The 16,094-nt window shown below is 42.3% G+C and overlaps 4 protein-coding genes and 3 pseudogenes across 4 annotated transcripts in view; 6 read left to right on the top strand and 1 right to left on the bottom strand.

Moving 5' to 3' along the window:
- The window catches only part of LOC109472819 (zinc finger protein 239-like), a 10,713-nt gene extending 5,538 nt beyond the window's left edge, over positions 1 to 5,175 (bottom strand). The window contains exon 1 of the mRNA XM_019772680.1: positions 5,071 to 5,175. The gene's annotated coding sequence lies outside the window, so the exon portion shown is untranslated. The remainder of the gene's footprint in view (positions 1 to 5,070) is intronic.
- Positions 1 to 16,094, top strand: part of LOC109472815 (asialoglycoprotein receptor 2-like) — a 63,481-nt gene that overhangs the window by 9,519 nt on the left and 37,868 nt on the right. The gene's annotated exons all lie outside the window — the stretch shown is intronic.
- Positions 11 to 947, top strand: LOC109472828 (annotated as a pseudogene).
- LOC109472816 lies at positions 5,667 to 7,835 on the top strand (annotated as a pseudogene).
- Positions 8,317 to 9,757, top strand: LOC109472820 (annotated as a pseudogene).
- LOC109472822 (zinc finger protein 525-like) lies at positions 11,216 to 12,201 on the top strand. The gene is made up of 2 exons (XM_019772682.1): positions 11,216 to 11,503; positions 11,588 to 12,201. Exons 1-2 carry the CDS (start codon positions 11,262 to 11,264, stop codon positions 12,162 to 12,164), a joined length of 819 nt encoding a protein of 272 aa, XP_019628241.1. The 5' UTR covers positions 11,216 to 11,261; the 3' UTR covers positions 12,165 to 12,201.
- LOC109472817 (gastrula zinc finger protein XlCGF57.1-like) overlaps positions 13,351 to 16,094 on the top strand; it is a 14,482-nt gene continuing 11,738 nt past the window's right edge. The window contains exons 1-2 of the mRNA XM_019772679.1: positions 13,351 to 13,449; positions 14,939 to 15,475. Of these exons, the coding sequence (XP_019628238.1) occupies positions 14,945 to 15,475 (531 nt within the window). The 5' untranslated portion in view covers positions 13,351 to 13,449; positions 14,939 to 14,944. The remainder of the gene's footprint in view (positions 13,450 to 14,938; positions 15,476 to 16,094) is intronic.

Genomic DNA, 16,094 nt, shown 5'->3' on the forward strand with positions numbered 1-16,094 from the left:
GACAGCTTACAGGTCTGCCCTATCCGTGCATATGAAAAAACATACTGAGGAAAGGCCCTACATGTGTGGGGAGTGTGGATACAGGACCACTGACATGTCTGGCCTTCGGAGGCATATGAGAAAACATACAGGTGAGAAACCTTACAAATGTGACCAGTGTGACTTTTCTGCTTCTCAGAAATGTAGTTTGGACCGACACATGGCTCAACACCCTGGAGAAAAACGATGTGTGAGAAGTGTGGATGCAGGACAGCTTACAGGTCCAACCTCCCCAAGCATATAAAAACACATACTGGGGAAAGGCCCTACAAATGTGACCAGTGTGGTTATTCTGCTGCACAGGAAGGTGATTTGGACCGACACAGGCTAAACATACTGGGGGCAAACCCTACATGTGTGGAGAGTGTGGATACAGGACAACCGCCAGGTATATCCCATCCAGACATATGAAAAATCATACAGGAGAGATGCCATACAAATGTGACCAGTGTGACTATTCTGCTGCACTCAAGACGACTTCAAACCTTCACATGGCTAAACACACTGGAGACAAACCCTACAAAGGCGATCAGTGTGACGATTTTGTTGCACAGAAGCGGTCGTTAGACAAACACATTGCTAAACACACTGCTAAGAAACCGAGTATGTGAGCGTAGTGCGGATGGCAAGCATATCTCATCTGTCAACGTCCCGCATAGGAAGAACCAAATAGGAAAGAAACCACACAACTAGTTCGGAACTTTCTCAATTTTAGCCGAACATAAGGTGAAAAATGTTACACTGGTAACAGTTGTGCAGTTTCGTTAGCATAAAATTATAGTATTCAGAGAAGACTATTATTTCTCAGAATAGAGACAATCGTTAATAAACATTCAAACATGGGAAGCCTTACATTTCTGAGGTGGGTGCAAACAGTTCTGCTGACGGTCAGTCCGATTTAATCACAAACACACAAAAAAGAAGCGTACGTTAAAAAAATGTACTTGTGTCTTAAAGTGACTGACATGTTTGTTAAGCAGAGGAGGAGGCAGGAGAAGCCATGGCCAAAACTTTGCTGAAGAAGGGAGTCAGAGTCGGGGGACACGTCGGGGATGGGGACGGAATACCTACGGAGGAATGGCGAAAGTGATGCGTTAGGAGGCGGGGCAATGAACCAAACAGGAGCGTTGCTATGTTCATCTAAGCAGAAGTGTTGCAAAGAAAATCAGCACCACAACGTTCTCTAAAAACATGTTTCCGGGGAAAACTGCCAGCTTACGACAAATTATGAAGAACAAGTTTGGTGATGATTGGTGATGATCTGGCTCAGCGCCTAAATGCTGAACACCATGCAGCCATTGCACGGATGGGAATGAGAGATAAGCTGGGTACGGGAAGAGCGATGAACAAGGCCATGGAAGTCATATACAGCTGCTATATATATATAGGTGCATGAATGTGAAAATTATGTGAATTCCGTGCAAAATTTTAATGAAATGTGAAAAAATGTGATGTAATGTGAATCCCATTAGAAATATGTGAAACCCAAAATGTGATTTTTTTTCAAAATGTGAATCGTCAAATGTTATTTTATGTGAAACAATGTAACTGTTTGAAAAATGTGAATCGATTATGTGAAATCACACAACCCGAAAACATGGCCAAAAAAAATGTGAATTCAAAATGTGAGAAGATGTGAAGAAATGTGAAGCGGTTTTACCCCGCAAACTGAAAGGAGTCAAATGTGAAATTATGTGAAGTTCAAATCACATTTTTTCACACAAGAGGTCAGAATGTTATTTTATGTGAAAATGCTTCACATAATTTCACATTTGCCTATGTCCTAGATGATTATGTGATTTTATGTNAAGGCAAGATATGGATAACAACATTTTGGTCCTTTCAGTATTATAACATTTGCAGTGTAATAAATAGTGTTCTGGTGTCTCATTTGGATGCCCACATTTGCACTCGGGACTACTGATACAGTGATGCTGGAATAGGTGGTAGTTCAGCTGGCTGAAACCAAGCCTGAGTCTGGTAAGGTGAGTCACATGGTGTCCGTGGCCGTGAGAGTAGTGAGGATGTCTGGGCATGCTATCAAAGCAAGACTCTAATTCATTTTTGAATGCACGAATGGATGGGGATTCTTTGGCGGTCTGGGGTAACTTGTTCCAAGAGAAAACAGCAGAAGGCAAGAAAGATTTTTTGTACTTTTCAGTTTTGAGGGTAAAAGGGAGATAATTCTGGTCAGTACGCAGGCCATAAGGGGTGGAATCACGGATAAGTGGGGGAACCAAGTCTTGTAGATATTTGGGAACTAAGCCATTGGCCATTTTATACAAGTGAACAAGTTTGACCTTTTCGCGTCTGTTGGCAAGTGTTTCCCAACCGACGTCACATAGAATGCGGTGGTGATTCGTCCCTCTCATTGCGCCTGTGCAAGCCCGGGCAGCGGACACCTGGACTGACTCGAGGAGGTCTGAATCCTTCTTAAGAACACCACACCAGGCAACATTGGCGTACTCAAGTAAAGGACGTATCATGGCTTTGTACAAGATTTCAAGCGTTTTCCGTGGCACAAAATTTGATATTCTTGTCAACAAGTTAACTCGCTTCATTGCTTTCGTCACCAGAGTTGACACGTGGAGTGACCATGATAAATTTGGAGTGAGATGTAAGCCAAGGTGCTGGTGAGAGGGGGTTTCAGTCAGCTGAACACCTCTAAAGTATAGTGGTGGGTGAAGAACCTTTCTTCTTTTAGAGGAAAAAGTCATCAGTTCTGTTTTGCCGGGATTGAATGTTACAAGCCACTGGTCTGACCAGTCTGACACTACACTGAGATCATGATTCAGTCTGTTCGCTGAGACAACGGGATCCATGATTATCTCTAACAGTGCGGTGTCATCAGCAAAAAGACGGGAATCTGTTCGTAGGTTGTCAACAAGGTCATTTATAAATACAAGAAAGAGCAATGGGCCGAGAAGTGACCCTTGTGGAACACCTGCATCAATTGATAGCCATTCAGAGCACATCCCGTTTATAACAACTCGCTGTTTACGATCGCTCAGGTAGGATTCAATCCATACTAAGAGAGACCCAGTGACTCCTAGTTGTCGCAACTTAAAGATTAATCCCCCATGCCAAACCTTATCAAAAGCTTTAGATATGTCAAGAAAAACTGCACGGGTTTCGAGGCCTTGGCCAAGTGCTTGATGAATTTTGTTGACTAAATAGGTCAATGAATTAACGGTGGAATCTCCCAAGGCGAACCCGGCATTACGGTCAGTGAGAAGCTTGTTCCTGTGGAAGTATGAGGACAGTTGATTATGGACTATTCTTTCAAAGACCTTTGACACACAACATAGGAGGGATATGGGTCTGTAGTTTTCCTTAATCTGCTTGTCTCCTTTCTTGTGCACGGGCACAACATTCGAGCATTTCCAAATTTTTGGAAAATGTCCGTACTGTAGTGAAACGTTAAACAATGATGATAAAGGGGCGGCTAGTGACTGGGCAACATTTTTTAAGAGTCTATTTCCTAGGCCGTCGGGTCCTGTGGCCTTGTTAACATTAAGATCGCACAAAACTTTGTAAACATCAAGGGGGGAGCAGACGATTGAGTCAATAACAGACTCTGTTCTAAGAGTAAACAAGGGAAGAGAGGCGCCCAATGTGTTGAGTTGCGTTTGAGATGCAAAGTAGCGATTGAAGACATTAGCCTTGGTCTTGTCGTCCGTAACAGTACATCCGTTTTCGAGTAAAGGTGGTAACGTACGATCAATCTTACCCATAAAAATTTCTTTGGAAACAGACCACCAGTGTTTAGGATTAGAGGATGTATTTACTAAACCAAGACAGAGGCTAAGCCGGTGGTTGTACTTCGCTTTCCTAATTAGTTTTGTACACATATTACGGATATTAGTACTGTACTGTATTAGTATAGTAAGAAAAGTTGAAAACAGTTCTGTAGCTGGTGGAAACGTTGTACCAACCAGATCCTGACTTATTGACGAAAATATCATTATAAACGGTCTATAATTGTGCAGTTGTACATTCAGGGGTGCCATTGTATACAGTGCAATTTTACGGCATACAGTGCATGTTTACTAGTATACAGTGCAATTTTACGGAATGCAGTGCAATCGTATTAGTATACAGTGCAAGTTTCCGGAATAAAGTGCAATCGTACTAGAATACAGTACAATTTTACGGAATACAGTGCAATTTTACTAGTGACGTTGAATCACGTGACTTGGACCCAGCTTTCCCTGACTTCTCAGTTTCAAGATGGCGGACGCCGCTGACTCATTAATACTTCTGTCTTTTTCCAGCGAATTCGTAGTAACATGCCCTGTGTAGTGAATTGACTAAAGGTCTATCTATGAGAAAGGTCCAAATTCGCTCGAAAAACACAGAAAGACGTGAGCACGCTCCGTCAGCGGCGTCCCTGAAAAGCCGGGCCCAGGTTACGTCATTACTAGCAGTAAAATTGCACTGTATACCAATACGATTGCACTGTATTCCGTAAAATTGCACTGTATACTAGTAAACTTGCACTGTATACTCTGGCTCCCCTGACATTTGAATTATTATATAGTTGCTACTATGTATATGATATATGCTTGATATATATGCTTTATCAAAGACCTTAAACCAAATTTTCTTTTGTAAAATAGACTATTCAAATACATGAACACATGTTCAATGAACAATGGCAATTTTTTTTAAAAATATCTAGGTAACCCCTCAGGCTCTCACGTCGAAAAATTAATATTTTCATAACTTTGTTCAGTACATGCCTATACTTTATTATAATTTACATTGCTGTAGCCTGTACTGTACGAGTTGTGAAAGATAATGAAGTTTTGATATAGTAAGATTTTTAAAAGAAGAGAACAATTATAATTCATTTAGAAAACGATGTATCAATCAAATGTCCTGGTATATTTACATTCGATGTGCCCCCCTCCCTATGTATATCTAATCCCTTAGATTAGAATTTTCATGCATCATGATTTGAAGTATCTGCTGCAGTATCTGCTGCAGTACCGCGATACAAAGCGGGTAGGAGGTACGCAAAGGTCTTACCTGTCTATCAAAACTACCCAGCGTAGGTTAAGAGTTGAAGTAAGCTTAAAATCGACTCGTTTGGAGACAAAAGACACCCCTTGCACGTGTCAAAATGGCGGACAAGCGTAATCAAAGGTCGAAGCATACAGATGGGGCAAAGGTTAAAGTTGAAAGACCTGATTACCCAGATCCAGGTTTATGTCCCTTAGAACGTCTTCCCGGGTATTGTAATTTTGTCTTTCGGCTTAAACGACAATTTGTTCTACGGTCAAATCATTTGTGGCCAAGATAAAAAGGCCAAAAAAGACAAATATGAGGATGTATGCAGTGATAGTTTCGATATATTCGTATATATTAGCTCATTTTTGACATGCTATTATAATATATAAGAATGTTTTGTAGTAACTATTACAACATTAATATTTTCTAGTCGTCTTTCTTTCTTCTTTTTATCTTCTACACGTGTTTTAATTGTAGAATAGTCTTGTTTTAACCGATAGACAAAATTGCAATATCCGTCAAGCCGTCAAGTAGCTACTAATCTGGATAATCAGGTTTGTCAACTTTGACCTTTGTCACTATTGATTTGACCTTTGTCACTATTGATTTGACCTTTGATTACGCTTGTCCGCCATTTTGAGCCGTTTGAGGGTGTCATTTCTCTTCAATCTGAGGTGATTTCCAACTTACTTAGACTTTAAACCTACTTTTGGCAGTTTCGAAAGACAGGTAAGACCTTTTTATACAGCCTACACTCGCTGTGTCACGGTACCGCAGCAGATACTTCATATGTCGTAATGCGTAAAAAAAATCTAGGTTATTCATGGGGAGGGGGGCACATCGGATATACATGTATAATGTTGACATGCTATTATAGACAAAAGATAGACAAAGGATACTCCATGATTTTCTAATGTGAATGACTACTGGCCTTTACGGACATACTGGCCAAGGTGTTCCTAGAGTTATAATAATATAGACTTCGGTACTACAAAAACGTTGTTTTTTTTATCCTTCAACTTCCAATATTTTGTTTTAGTTCTAAGAACATTATGGACCGAAGAAGCTGTGAGATTCCTACGGACGAGCTGCCAACTGTGCACCCTAGGAACGAGACAAGCAGCAGCAAGGACCCGGCAACAGTCACGGGAGGACAGCAGGACAAGGAAGAGGACATTCTATCGGAGGAAACGTACGGGGTAAACTCTGTCCATCCTCCCGTACAGAGTCAAACAGAGCAGACGGACGGGCCTGTGGTGAAAGGTACTGTGGACAAACGGTACAAATGTGACCAGTGTGACTATTCTACTGCAAGAAAGGAGGCTTTAAACGAACACATGAATAAACACACCGGAGAAAAACCCCACATGTGTGGGGAGTGTGGATACAGGACAGCCTACAAGCGTAGCCTGTCAGTACATATGAGAAAACACACTGGTGAAAAACCCTACAAATGTGACCAGTGTGACTATTCTGCTGCACAAAAAATTAGTTTAGATCAGCACATGACCAAACACACTGGAGACAAACTCTACATGTGTGGGGAGTGTGGATATAGGACGGCTGTCAGCTGTAACATATCCAGGCACATGAAAAAACATACTGGTGAAAAACCTTACAAATGTGACCAGTGTGACTATTCTGCTGCACATAAAGTCAGTTTAGACATACACATGGCTAAACACACCGGAGACAAACCCTACATGTGTGGGGAGTGCGGATATAGGACAGCTTCGAGGTCTAAACAAACAGTTCATATGAGAAAGCATACAGGTGAGAAACCCTACAAATGTCACCAGTGTGACTATTCTGCTACAAAGAAATGTGATTTGGACAAACACTTGTTCAAACATCCCGAAGAGGCACCCCACATGTGTAAGGAGTGTGGATACAGGGCGGCTAACATGTCTTACCTAACAGTGCATATGGCAAAGCATACAGGTGAGAAACCATACAAATGTGACCAGTGTGACTATTCTGGTGCAAGGAAATGTGATTTGAACAAACACTTGTTCAAACATACTAACGAGGCATCCCGCATGTGTGGGGAGTGCGGATACAGGGCGCCTGATAGGACCCATCTAACTGTACATATGAGAAGACATACAGGAGAAAAACCTTACAAATGTGACCAGTGTGACTATTCTGCTGCAGAGAAACGTGATTTGGACAAACACTTGTTCAAACACACTGGAGAAAGACCCTACATGTGTAAGAAGTGCGGATACAGGACAGCTTACAGGTCTGCCCTATCCGTGCATATGAAAAAACATACTGGGGAAAGGCCCTTCATGTGTGGGGAGTGTGGATATAGGACCACTGACATGTCTGGCCTTCGCAGGCATATGAGAAAACATACAGGTGAGAAACCTTACAAATGTGACCGGTGTGACTTTTCTGTTTCTAAGAAATGTAGTTTGGACCGACACATGGCTCAACACCCTGGAGCAAAACGACATGTGAAAAGTGTGGATACAGGAGAGCTTACAGGTCCAACCTCTCCAAGCATATAAAACATTGGGGAAAGGCCCTACAAATGTGACCAGTGTGGTTATTCTGCTACACAGGAAGGTGATTTGGACCGACACATGACTAAACATACTGGGGGCAAACCCTACATGTGTGGAGAATGTGGATACAGGACAATCGCCAGGTATATCCTATCCAGACATGAAAAATCATACAGGAGAGATGCCATACAAAATATGACCAGTTTAACCATTCTGCTGCACTCAAGACGACTTTGAACCTTCACATGGCTAAACACACTGGAGACAAACCCTACAAAGGCGATCAGTGTGACGATTCTGTTGCACAGAAGCGGTCGTTAGACAAACACATTGCTAAACACACTGCTAAGAAACCGAGTATGTGAGCGTAGTGCGGATGGCAAGCATATCTCATCTGTCAACGTCCAGCATAGGAAGAACCAAATAGGAAAGAAACCACACAACTAGTTCGGAACTTTCTCAATTTTAGCCGAACATACAGGTGAAAATGTTACACTGGTAACAGTTGTGCAGTTTCGTTAGCATAAAATTATAGTATTCAGAGAAGACTATTATTTCTCAGAATAGAGACAATCGTTAATAAACATTCAAACATGGGAAGCCTTACATTTCTGAGGAGGGTGCAAACAGTTCTCCTGACGGTCAGTCCGATTTAATCAGAAACACACAAAAAAGAAGCGTACGTTAAAAAAAAATTATACTTGTGTCTTAAAGTGACTGACATGTTTGTTAAGGAGAGGAGGAGGCAGGAGAAGCCATGGCCAAAACTTTGCTGAAGAAGGGAGTCAGAGTCGGGGGACACGTCGGGGATGGGGACGGACATACCTACAGAGGAATGGCGAAAGTGATGCGTTAGGAGGCGGGGCAATGAACCAAACAGGAGCGTTGCTATGTTCATCTAAGCAGAAGTGTTGCAAAGAAAATCAGCAACACAACGTTCTCTAAAAACATGTTTCCGGGGAAAACTGCCAGCTTACGACAAATTGTGAAGAACAGGTTTGGTGATGATCTGCCATCTGGCTCAGCGCCTAAATGCTGAACACCATGCAGCCATTGAACGGATTGGGATGAGAGATAAGCTGGGTATGGAAAGAGCGATGAAGAAGGCCATGGAAGTCATACCCAGCTGCTATGCCGGTGACCACAGCGAGTGCCACCAAAAGTCCCAGGTATGCAGGCATCCTTCTGTGTGGAAGTTTGACAAGATGAGCGAGAAGACAAGAGGACTACTCCGTCCGGACAGATCGGACTGTAGAGTGTTAGGAGACATAATGAAGAAGAGACTTGGACCAGACATGCTAGAACAGACAAGACATGCAGCCGAAACCAACAAGCTGAATCTGTGAACCGTCAAATCACAAAGAGCCAACCAAAAAATATTACCCGTTTCCGCACACTGGCTGGGAGGCAGCCGGGAGGATAGCCTCTGCACTCCGCGCCTCCAACAATGGCACTGGGCTCTCCGTTGCAATGAAGAGACTGGCAGCAGGTATTCCACTCTCGAAGCACTCGAACGCTGTCAAAGCCCTGGAAGGGATGAGAAAGAGGCGGGATTATAAGCGGGCGTACAAGCAGGAGTCAGCAAATAAGAAACGGAAAAAGGCAAACATAATGAAGAAATTCCAGCAGTATGACGAGAGCAGAGAAGAGGGCACGTACAGGAGCGAGAAAGTGGAAGAGGAGCTGTCCAAGGGAGTACGGAAGTCGCCGAGGAAGAAGCCGCGCCCAGACTACAGACAAGATCACGTTTACAGCCAATCGGGAGATGCGGAGCCTGAAGACGACTACACGTACACGGGTTCAGAATCAGAGGAGGAAGATGTAGTCTACAGCTAGTTAAACATGCACGGACGATACGGACCGTGGCCGCCGATGCAATGCCCTAGGGACTGGCACGGTTTCCGACTGTTATTGATGTAGCCAGGTTCCAGGGACAGATGGTCTATGCGGGCACAAAGTGATACATGACATAAATGAGATACTTGTAGATCTGTAATGTCCAGATTACCGGTGTAAGCCATGTATGCCATCCTATGGGCGTGCAACTTTGTTCGCTTTTCTAGGTGCCTCCGAGACATCCACGATACGTTGATCATACCGTAGATGATGCGTGATGATGCTGTCTTCCCCCCAGTCCACAGTAAACAAGGTTTAGTGGGGTGGGGACGAGTCTTTGACTGTATTTTCACTCTGTTTTCCCGACACCAGTGGGCACACAGCCTATTGTAATTATCCATGGTAAAAACAGGTGAAAATGTCCGAAAATGTACAAAAGAATGAATAGATGATGGTTGAGAGGAATCTTCACACGTGTCTAGTGTCTTTTCAGGTCAAAGTTCAGACAGACAGGGGCGAAAACAGCCGTAAATAGCTCAGAATCTCTGGGGAGGGGGGCAGTCCAAAACCGTATAGGGGAGACTCTTCTTAAAGGGTGCTGCATTGAAACATATAGAAAAACAGGCATAAAAATGGGCATCATATATCACCTTTACAAAGTTTTAGTGACACAAACTCACCTTCATATGTTAGCCCATTTATTGAAATGGACCTACAAGACGTTTCGGGGGAAAGTGGACGGCGAAACTCGAACTACAGCTGTTTCCCAAACACAGGCGCACTTTGACCCCATATCCCAGGTTGATTCCAAGGTGGTAGGCAGGAGGGGTGTGTGGCAACAGAAAAGCTAATAACAAGGCAACTTCATGAAAAACCTCCACTTTTTTTGCAAAAACATTCACTCAAAACCCTACTTTGTACGATCCACCACAAAAATGCCAAGGGTTCAACAAAAGTTCCACCAAAAAAACAGTTTTAAAGTTATTTAGCTCATTTTAATTTTGCATTTCTCTCCAATCTGAGGCGATTTCCAACTGACTTCGGCTCTAAACCTACTCTGCGCAGTTTTGATAGACAGGTAAGACCTTTTTCTACAATCTACACTCGGTGAGTCGCGGTACTGCAGCAGATACTCAAATCGTGATGCGTGAATTATCTAAGGTTTTTTTTTATTTATCTAAGGTTTATATGGGGAGGGGGGTGGGCAGATCGACCTAGATAGGACATCTGATCATCTGATACTCCATAGTTTTTGCAATGTGAATAATCACCGGACTTTTTAAACATACTGGCCATGGGGATCGTAGGGATCCACAGAAAGTAAATTTTATGGATGACATCTTTCGCAGATTCCAAATCTAATGCGAGCGGGCTAAAAAAAACAAGGCGGGCAAAAAAAAGCAAGGTTCCTTCAATTTAAAATTTTGACTCAATCATAATTGTACAAATGGCTTTTGAGTCAGTAGGAGCATCACATATACACAGCCAGTATCACATATCACTGCATCAAAGTAAGAAGCATGACATCAGGGCCTTTTCTTGTCTCCTGTCTTCATAGTTATCTGACATCCACCTTCCGTCTTGGCATGACATCCACCTTTGCCTTAGCCTAGATGCCAGACTCAGAGCACACTGGACACAAAATATCTCAGTGTGCAAGGATATTTTGTGTCCAGTGTGCTTTGGGTCTGGCATCCAGGCTACCTTTGCCTATTTTCGGAATGTTGATCACTGTCAGAAGGAAAAAAAAAATTGTCAAAATCAGGCGAAAATTAATGCGCGCGCTGATATCATCGATAAAATTACTTGCTTATGGAAATTTTTCTATGAAAATTTCTGATGTTTAATTTTTGGTCCTAGAAAATGATGGACTGGAGAAGCTGTGAGATTCCTGTGGACGAGCTGCCAACTGTGCACCCTAGGAACGAGACAAGCAGCAGCGAGGACCCGGCAACAGACACGGGAGGACATCAGGACAAGGAAGAGGACATTCTATCGGAGGAAACGTACGGGGTAAACTCTGTCCATCCTCCCATACAGAGTAAAACAGAGCAGACGGACGGGCCTGTGGTGAAAGGTACTGTGGATAAACGTTACAAGTGTGACCAGGGCAAATATTCTACTGCACGGAAAGACCATTTAGACTCACACATAGCTAAACACACTGGAAACAAACCCTACATGTGTGGGGAGTGTGGATACAGGACAGCCGAAAGATCTAACCTAACCGTATATATGAGAAAACATACAGGAGAAAGGCCATACAGTTGTGACAAGTGTGAATATTCTGCTTCGCAGAAAGACGATTTAGACCGGCACATGTCTAAACACACTGGAAACAAACCCTACATGTGTGGGGAGTGTGGCTTTATGACGGCTGATAGGTCTCACCTATCCAGGCATATGAGAAAACATACAGGTAACAAACCTTACAAGTGTGACCGTTGCGACTATTCTACTGCACAGAAGGCAAACTTAGACCGACACAAGGCTAAACATACTGGAGACAAACCCTACATGTGTGGGGAGTGTGGATTTAGGACAGCTTGCAGGTCTTTCCTAACAGTGCATATGACAAGACATACGGGAGAAAAACCGTACAAATGTGACCAGTCTGCTGCACAGAAAGGTGATTTAGACAAACACATGACTAAACACACCGGAGACAAACCCTACATGTGTGAGGAGTGTGGATACAGGACGACTGACAGGTCTAGCCTAACTAAACATATGAGAAAACATACTGGGGAAAAACCCTACAAATAAGACCTGTGTGACTATTCTGCTGCACATAAAAACAGTTTAAACCTGCACATGGCTAAACACTTGACACAAAACACATATGTGTGGAGAGTGTGGATACAGGACGGCTGACAGGTCTAACCTATCAAAGCATATGATAAAGCATACAGGAGAAAGACCATGCAGGGTTGACCAATGTGACTTTTCCACTATACAGAAGCGATATTTTGACAAACACAGGGCTAAACACACAACAGAGGAACGCCGCATGTGAGCGAACTGCTAATAACAAACTTATCTCGTCCGTCCCGCATAGGAAGAACCATACAGGAAAAGAACACAACCACTACTTCGGAACCGTTAGACTTTTAGTCAAATATACAGATGAAAAATGTTACAAATGAGACAGATGTGACTACATCATACATGGTTAAACATCCAAACAGATCTTCACATGGTCAAATCTCAAAAAATGACAAAACCTATGAGTATGAGTCTTGTTATTGCGGAAACAGCGCTGGTGACGGTTTTTTTTCTATGTAACCACAAAATCAAGCCTACGTTTGAGATTAGCCCTTTATGTAACTACTCGAGTTATTGCAAAATAAATGTGACTGATGTATATTAAGACGAATTTTTTTATATGTCTCTGTACACAATAATTAGTATTTTAATACATGTACCTTATTTTCCATATGCTGTGTTGATAATGTTCTATATCACTTATACATTGATCATAATACATGCGAACGTAATTAATAGAAACACTACCGTTCTAAAATCGTTGCCATATTTTGAACCATTATTTGTAGTTACTCATGTGTTTTATAGCTGCTAATGTTATTGTTTAGTTACGTTCTAATACTATATATAGTGCAAAGAAAGATTGAAATGCTGAAGCCTTTACAAACTTGTTGCACATGTTTATTTGAATTCATTGTGCCCACGTTGTGAAATGAGGTAACATGTACCATTCATCAAAATCAAAACTACATCCATTTGAAAAATATATTTTCCTTTTTGTCGACATATTTCTTCTTCTTTCTTCTACATCAATTGTAGTGTTCAGCACCGCAGAATAACTGCTGTTCAAAATAAAAATAGCAAACGATAGTCCAATATCCGGTAAGGCGTCCCTACCTACATATTCCGGGAACTGGGTAATCAGGTTTGTCAACTTTGACCTTTACCCCATCAGTATGGTTTGACGTTTGATTACGTTTTTCCGCCATTTTGAGCCGTGCGAGGGTGTCATTTCTCTCCAATCTGAGGCGATTTCCAACCTACTCTGGGCAGTTTTGAGAGACAGGTAAAACCTTTTTGTACAGCCTACACTCCCTGTGTTGCGGTACAACCGCAGATACTTGAATTATCTAAGGTATTCATGGGAGGGGGGCATATTGAATATAATGGGCAAAGACCGGTGATGGCCTCTCCCATTGAAGTGCATAAAAAACATGTAAGAAAGAAGGTGTGCAAAGTCATCTACCTGAGTAAAATCCCATCTAGAGCACACATTCATAGGGCCTCTAAACTGTCGAATTTGTTGATATCAAGAAATTCTATACTGCTAAAGGCATCTAAACGCTAGGACAAATTTTCATAAGTGACCTTTGACCTATATCACCAGCTGATTCTTCTTCTTCTTTACTCATCCTCTTCTGAGGTGTGAAGTTTTGTCGCCAGTACTTTCTGTCTTTCATAGCAGACAAAAGTTCCACTCCTTGTAGGCCAGTGTCAGACTGGATAAGACCCTTGAGTGTTGTGATTGGACGCCCAATCCTCCTTTTTGCCTCTGGAGTCCAGAGTAGCAATCGACCCGCTGGTTCTGTACCACGAGTCACATGACCCGCAAGGCTGAGCCGACGTCTTTTCACTACCGTGGTGATGTTTGGGAGTGCTCCATATAACTGTTTGTTTGTGATGTGTTTACACCAGGGTATGTTATAGACTACACGCAACATCTTAGTGTAAGTACTGTCAAGTTTCTTGGATCTCATAGTGTTCATGACCCAAGAATCGGATCCGTATAAAAGAATAGCTCCAATACATGCTTGAAATACTTTTGTTTTAGTTTGTTTTCTAATGGAGGATTTCCAAACTTTGTGCAGTGAATGGAGGGCGCTCCACGCCTGGGCGATCCTAACATTCATGTCATGATCACTGTCAGTGTAGCCTCCTAGGTACTTAAAATCGGCAACACGCTCAATTGTAGTACCATCGGAGGCTAGGGGATTACCCACTGATGTTGGGTTTAAGTGCATATACTTGGTCTTAGATGCATTTAGGTACAAACCAATTTTTTGGCATGAGTTTTCAACTCTGGTGAATAGGTTTTGTGCAAAAGATATACAGTTTTCCAGTAAAGCTATGTCGTCGGCAAAATCGAGGTCGGCACCAGCTGATAAGAGCATGCAAACTCAGGACTTCTTTTCTGGCCTGGACACCCCAAACATGGCACAAACTCATTTTTCTTACAAAATCAAATGGCCCAAAATATCCCTTACCTATGAACATCCATCTCCAAAAAAAACAACAGTTTCCAACATTAAGACAGTTTACACTATACTTAAGCGGTGCTTGGGGCCCTCTAGGCATGCGCGTATTCCTGGCAATTGCCCTAATGTATTTGTAGATAGGGCATCTGGTATTCCATAATTTTCTAATGTATAACACTAGTCTTTCCAAACATACTGGGCATTGTGGTCATACTAGTAGGGACACAGGAATATGGACATGGGTAGTATATGGACGCGTTTTCGAAGTTTCAATTTTAGAAATTTTATTTTTCATCTCAGAAAATTATGGACCCAAGAAGCTGTGAGATTCCAGCGGACGAGCTGCCAACTTTCCACCCTGGGAACGAGACAAGCAGCAGCGAGGACCCGGCAACAGTCACGGGAGGACAGCAGGACAAGGAAGAGGACATTCTATCGGAAGAAACTTACGGGGTAAACTCTGTCCATCTTCCCGTACAGAGTCAAACAGAGCAGACGGACGGGCCTGTGGTGAAAGGTACTGTGGAGAAACGCTTCAAATGTGACCTGTGTGACTATTCTTCTATACGGAGGGGGCATTTAGACCGACACATGGCTAGACACACTGGAGACAAGCCATACATGCGTGGGGAGTGTGGATACAGGACGGCTGACAGACGTAACCTATCCAGGCACATGAGAAAACATACAGGGGAAAAACCTTACAAGTGTGACCAGTGTGACTATTCTGCTGCATATAAAGTCAGTTTAGACTCACACATGGCTAAACACACCGGAGACAAACCCTACATGTGTGGGAAGTGTGGATACAGGACGGTTCACAGGTCTAGCCTAATTGTACATATGAAAAGACATACAGGAGAGAAACCCTACAAATGTGGCCAGTGTGACTAGAGTCAATTCCGCGTCACCGAGTGGGTTGTTATTGTCATTATTTAGAAATGTTTTGAATTCTTTATAATTGTTTGTCTAAGAAATTTCATAATTTGGAAATAGTTTGAACATCTTGTCAATATTCTAAATAATTCCCTGGTTTTCTAAAACGTTTGAAATATTCCTGATGTGGATTATGACATTTCCAATAGTTTCTAAATATTTCTAACAGCACTCTACCATTTTTTACCATTATTTCGAATTATTTCTAACATTTTGTACATAGGTCAGTGGGATGGGAAGGAAGTAATTCACACATCCCTGTGAAGTACAGGGCAGACTGCCTGGGTGTCAGGCATTGATGCCTTACAACAAAAGAGCCACCAGTGTCCAGCAGTGAAATCTAAAAATACACAGAGGAAGACAGAAGAGTAGGATTAGCACCTACTTTTATGGGGGCAATTACCCACATCTACCATTTGGTTATTTGTTTGAAATAGTTCTAAATATTTCGAATTGTGAAAGAAACACATGGGTAGTTCAAATTTATTCTAAAGAAAGAGATCTTTGTACAGTCACATTC

Source organism: Branchiostoma belcheri, unplaced genomic scaffold (assembly GCF_001625305.1).
Source record: "Branchiostoma belcheri isolate BF01 breed outbred unplaced genomic scaffold, Haploidv18h27 scaffold284, whole genome shotgun sequence".
Classification (NCBI taxonomy): domain Eukaryota; kingdom Metazoa; phylum Chordata; class Leptocardii; order Amphioxiformes; family Branchiostomatidae; genus Branchiostoma; species Branchiostoma belcheri.